The sequence below is a fragment of the Papaver somniferum genome, chromosome 4, assembly GCF_003573695.1.
Source record: "Papaver somniferum cultivar HN1 chromosome 4, ASM357369v1, whole genome shotgun sequence".
Classification (NCBI taxonomy): Eukaryota; Viridiplantae; Streptophyta; class Magnoliopsida; order Ranunculales; family Papaveraceae; genus Papaver; species Papaver somniferum.
Window position 1 is genome coordinate 97,589,857 of NC_039361.1, and position 6,241 is coordinate 97,596,097.

The window sequence follows — 6,241 nt, forward strand, 5'->3', positions numbered from 1 at the left end:
TGCACCATCTCTTCCCGGATTCCCTCTCGCTGCACCATCACAACATAACATGATTTCATTGTTTTCAGGGGGATGCCAAAAGCATTCAATCGGCTGCTGAAATTTCACACACCTATGTTGCACATGGAAATAGTCCAAAATAATAACATCCTCAGCTGAATTCTTCATGTAACCTTTTAGCCGCACTGAATAGTCTTGGATCAGCTTCAATACCCTTTTGAAAACCATATTCCAGTTTGGTTTCTTTTGTTCAAAGACCCCCTTGTTCCTCAAAGCCCACAACTCAGATTTAAGTACCAGATTTACGAGAAGCCATAACTCGCGAACCATTTGACTTCTACATGTAGCTTCTTTGTACGAAATAATAAGATTGTAGTTAGGAACTAAACCAAAAATTTGAGAGATCCAGGACCAAGCACGAGTTGCAAAACTACAACTGAACATCACATGTTCAAGAGTTTCTTCTGCGATTCCACAAATGCAGCACCTGCTAACTAACGGAATTTTGAACCTTGCCTTTAGCAGATCGTAAGTAGCACAAACTCCACGCATGAACTTCCAGTTCTGGGCTGCTAAAACTGGATGAATAGATCTACTCCAAATCAGCGACATCCCTTCCATTACTGGATATTTTTGACGCACCAATTCCTTTGCTGAATTGACGCTGAAAACACCTTTCAGGTATGGCATCCAAAATCTACTGTCTTCTCCTCCAATTGGCATAGGCAGGCGTGAAATATTCACACCAGCAGCAGCACAATGCTCCAATTGAACGTCATTGAAAGTCCAATGCTCCCTGGACCAATGATCACCTACCATAACATTTCTATCCAGGCTTTGGTCGTTTAACATGTCTGCAAGACACACATCAGTGCACCAAATATCAAAATAAAGGTAAGTAGTCCTACCATCACCAGTCAAGACTTTTGTGTTGTTTTCCACAAGTTTGTGAACCCAGCGGATTCCAGGCAGAATTTTGAATTTAACTCCACCAGATTTGATGCAACCATTTCTCTCAAAATATTTAGTTCTAAGAAAACCAACCCACTTCTTCTTGGAATTCCTAATTTTCCACCACAACTTCATAAGGAGAGCCTTGTTCATAGTAGACATACGAGTTAAGCCAAGCCCACCCTCCTCAAAAGGAAAACAAACCTTATCATACGCCACCACCACAGCACGACTAATATTGGAATCACCTGACCAAATAAAATTCCTAATTGCTCTCTCACATTGCAAAATGAATTTTTTAGGCCATTTATAGACAGCCATGTTATGAATCGAGTATCTTGCTATAACAGACTTAACAAGCACAATAAGGTCATGAAAAGATAGAAGCCTCCCCTTCCACCCCGTAAGTTGAGCCTTAATCTTCTCAATCACATTACAAATGTGATGATATCTAACCGTTCCCGGCATAATCTGAACTCCCAAATAGCGATTCGGAAATGTGGCCACACTCATTCCCAAAATATCAGCAAGGTAAGTTCTCCTACTCAAAGAACCACCACCATAGTAAATTTTACTTTTTTGACGACACACAGTTTGACCTGAAGCCGCTTGATATTCACCCAACAAATCCACCAGATTATGCACACTTTTAATATTTCCCTTACAGAAAATCATAATGTCGTCAGCAAAAAATACATGAGTAGGAGAAAACCCATTTCTTGTAACCATAAGAGTCATCTTCTTATCATGAAAGAGTTTCGTAATATTTCTGCTAAGAACATCTTCAATCAAAACAAAAATCAAAGGAGATAGGGGATCACCTTGACGCAAACCTCTATTAATTTTGAAATAGCCATGGGGATTTCCATTCATAAGAATATAAATTCTAGCAGAATTCAAAATATCGAAAATCCAAGCACACCACTTCTCAGAGAATCCATATCTACGAAAAACTTCCAGAACAAATGACCAACTCACCGTGTCAAATGCCTGAGAAATATCAAGTTTAAGACCAATGTTGTCGTCTTTTATCTTGATGTGAAGCTCATTAACCATTTATGAAGCTAAACTGGATTTTTCATGAATATTGTGGCCTTTCATGAAAGCTACCTATTCCTCAGAAACAAGCTTGTCCAAAACACTACTCAGTCTAGAAGCAAGGATCTTAGTAAAAAATTTGAAGAAAAAATTACCAAGACTAATAGGACTAAAGTGACGAAGCGTATTACCACCTCTTACCTTGGCCAACAAAATAATCAAGGAATAATTGATACCATTAGAAATATAACCAGAATTCCAACAATAAATAATTGCCCTTATCAAATCATCTTGAATAATATCCCAGCAATGACGATAGAAACAACCAGAAAAACCATCCGGACCCGGAGTACCATCTGAATCTAAATCAAAAACAGCTTGTTTGATTTCTTCCGGAGAAGGAATTCCGTCCATATCAATACTATCTTCCATTGAGATGGTGGGGTGATCAAAATTGAATAAATCATCATCAATCTCCAACTCCTGGCCATTGAATTTATCTTCATAAAACTGAACCACATAATTTCTCAATTCATCGTAATCAGAAATAGTAGCACCACTGGCATCAACCAATTCAGAAATAGTATTATTACTCCTTTTAATACGAATACTATTATGAAAGAAATTCGTGTTGCTTGATCCTTCAACCAACCATTTTTTCCTAGACTTCTGTTTCAATATAGTGACCTGATGTAATCGAGTCTCGGAAAGGGTTGCCATAGCGTCTTTCATTGCATTAAGATTAGAAATATTAGTTGGGTCTTCATCTGAAATTCTAGCTGCAATCTCAAAACGAAGTTGATCTTGCTTCAAACGAGAATGAATATTGCCAAAAACTCTAAGATTCCAATCCTTCATTATAACCTTAAGCCTTTTCATCTTATAGGGAAAGATAAAATCCGGCAACCCATGAACTGGAGCATTCCAACTGGCACTAACCATTCGGAGAAAATCTTTATAAGAACCACATTTTTTGAACTCTAAAAGGAGCTCTCTTTGGTCTTGGCACCACAAAAGGATAACCAAGAAGAGTTGATTGGTCGGAAACTTCCCTAGGAAGAGCTTTACATCGCCAATTTTCAAATTTTGCTAACCAAGCACTATTAATAACAGCCCTATCAAGTTTACTGATGATTCTATGAGACCCAGATTGACCATTCGCCCAAGTGAATTCAGAACCCAATGCATCTGCTTCAAAAAGGTCGTTATCATCCATCCAATCAGTAAAATCATTTATGACTGAAGTTCTAGGTTCCAGACCTCCTTTTTTCTCATCCAAATGCAAGATACAATTAAAATCACCCATGACCAGCCAAGGCGTAACAGAATCATGCAAAACAATTTGCTGCCAAAGCCTCCGCCTTGTCACTTGAATATAACTCGTATGAACAAAATAAATGTGCACTCCATCAACCGCAATGGTAATAGCCTGTCTACTCATATTTACAACCGAAGGATACAAACCATCTAGGAAACAAATCCAAATATTAGCAATATTGGAAAAAGAAGTATTATGAATAACATCTGTAGAATAACCTTCCATCTGAAGACGCCTTCTAAAGTTGGAAGAACACAAAACTTTTGGCTCCTCAAGAAAAAAAACATCTGGTTTAAACTCTCTTATTAAATCACTAAGTTTATTTTGTGATGCGTTTCGAGCAATACCATTAATATTCTAAAATAACACACGCATAATTAAACTTTGGGATTGTTTTTCTTGGACAACTTAACTTGGTTAGAGTTTTTTGAGGAGGTTTTCAAACCTGGAGAAGTACCCTTGCGAGCACGAATTCCTAGCTCAGAATTGTCATCAGAATCTGACAAGGAATCATTGTCTCTTAAGGAATCAATTTTCGCCTGGAGAGCTATCAACTGCTTATGCTTAGCATGTCTAGTTGTTTCATCAATCTTCCCCAACACCGAGATCTTACTGTTGTTATCTGTCAGAATATGAAACTTATTATGATTTACATATTCTGAGCTTTGTTCAAGAGCAATGCACAAAGGCGTAGACATGGATGTAACAAGAGTCCTACCAGGTAAGGAAAACCTAGTTATTGCCAATTCGATATTCCCACATGACTTAGTACTCAAGGCAGAAGAACTCAACGACTTTTCCCTAGTAACTAAAACTGAATGCGCCAAAGCAGTCTTGAGTCTCTCAAACTCAGCAGACGTTGCACGCATAACAGCTTCAGACCGTGCTAAATCATCGTCAATTATTGTTCCGACTCAACAGTATCTTCCATGCTCAAATTTTCAGAAGTTGTCGCAGAACTTGAAGCTACAGTCTCATTCTTATGTGGCTGTTCAGGATTAAAAGGAATGACAGGAGCAGACTTGCCCTTCTTCTTCTTCCTCGATTCTTTCCATTCACCCACATTATTTGGTTCAGTGTGATTCCTTACATTATCTTGTGGTAGAACAACTTGTTGTGGATCAGTGTTAACAATGGTACCTTGCTGCTATACATTGTTAGCATTATTATTTTTGCTTCTTACGACACTCAGCATCTGTGTGACCAATGATGCAACATTTCGAACATAATTTTGGCTTCTTCAGGATTTCAAAAGGCTGGAAAAAATCCAAACCACCCACTGCAACATGTATATCATCAGTACTAAGCTCTGCAAAATCAATGTCGATAAGGACTGAGGCAAAGTGACCGTACTCATGAGCCAAAGTTCTCTTATCAACCACTATAGGTGTATCCAACGTTTTCCCCATGGCTAGAAGAGTTTTTTCAATCCAAAACTGCATTGGTAACCCTGGAAATTTCACCCAAGCAGTAGCACGAGATGTTCTCTATTTATCAGCATCAAAACTAGGGTACCACTCCATTAGATTTAACTTTTGCTGAGCAACAACCCATTTTTCAGCCTCGAGAATCTTAATTTTATCCTCCTGAGATTGTAACTTGATGATGAAGAAACCTTTGTTCAATGGAACAAATTGGATACGGTCATCTCCAAACTGCCATTGCAATTGAAGGTTTTTCTTCACGTCTGCAAATACCAGTTCCTTGAAATCTAGCCGACCAATGAGACTATACTTCCAGATCGCACACCCTTCTAAATAAAAATCCTCCGGAATCACAATGGAGGGCTTTCCTTCCTTTTTAGTAGGGTTTGGCAAAGTAGATAAATCCACAGTCGTTTTTGGAAGCTTTTTCTTACCTTTGAGACGCTCAGCATAAGTTAACATCTTTGTTGTTTGTGCTGGATCAGTAGGATCCCCCATCTCGAATCACTAGAGATGATCGAGAAAGAACAAAAGAAAAATTTGAAAAAACCCTAAAATATTCGCCAGAGAGCCAAAAATATTTATGAAAGAGAAAATGAAAACCATCAAAAAAGAAGAGATCCTACCGAGAGTCGAACCCAGGTCACGGGATTCAAAGTCCTGAGTGCTAACCACTACACCATAGAACACATATGTTTTTTTCTTCGAGACTCGATGCGTGACCTCATATCAATTATTGATATTTAGTGCTAACCACTACACCATAGAACCACTATTGTCGTATTCTAAGAATGTTTTAATGATTGAAATGGAGTTTAAAGCACTTACCTTAATTGGATTATAGAAATACTGTGTAATTGAGCTTTATACTTCACGGCGTGCATCAATTGAAGACGAAGAACTACTAAGGAGAGATTTTGGAACTTCATCAACAACAAGGTATGTGGAGATTGAAACTCATCTATCACTCAGAAAGTCAATTTCTACTTTATATTTTACTTGAGACAAAAGTCGTATAACTATATAGTTTTCAATTTATACACATTTGATATTTCGAGCTGAGTTTAACTCGCTTATATATTTCTCGAAATATGTGTTGGTAAGCTTTCGCTTTGACCAAGTTCATCTTATATTCTTGACGAAAGTCAAAAGATGATCATGTGAAAATCGCATGGTAACATCTTACATATTGTTTGTGACATAGTCATTTGATGTAGACTCGGAATGTTTCGTATTGATCATTCGATCACTTGAAAATTGCTTTGAAGCTAATAGTTTGTGTGAGACAGCTATTTTCGTATTCTAAGAATGTTTCAATGATTGAAATGGAGTTTAAAACACTTACCTTAATTGGATTATAGAAATAGTATGCGTACTTTCATATATGTTGATCCAAGACTGGTGTAGTATGCATACCCGTATGCGTACTGGCGAGGTCAGGTGAAGTCTTGAAGCCTTGGTATGTGTACCCGTATGCGTACTGGCGAACTCAGTTGAAGTCCAGGAACTT

General features: G+C 37.9%; 1 protein-coding gene across 1 annotated transcript; it reads right to left on the minus strand.

Annotated features, from left to right (window-relative positions):
- Window positions 1-2,061: 2,061 nt before the first annotated feature.
- LOC113272864 lies at window positions 2,062-2,931 on the minus strand. The gene has a single exon (XM_026522658.1). The coding sequence runs from the start codon at window positions 2,929-2,931 to the stop codon at window positions 2,062-2,064; it is 870 nt and encodes a 289-aa protein (XP_026378443.1).
- Between the last annotated feature and the right edge of the window lie 3,310 nt (window positions 2,932-6,241).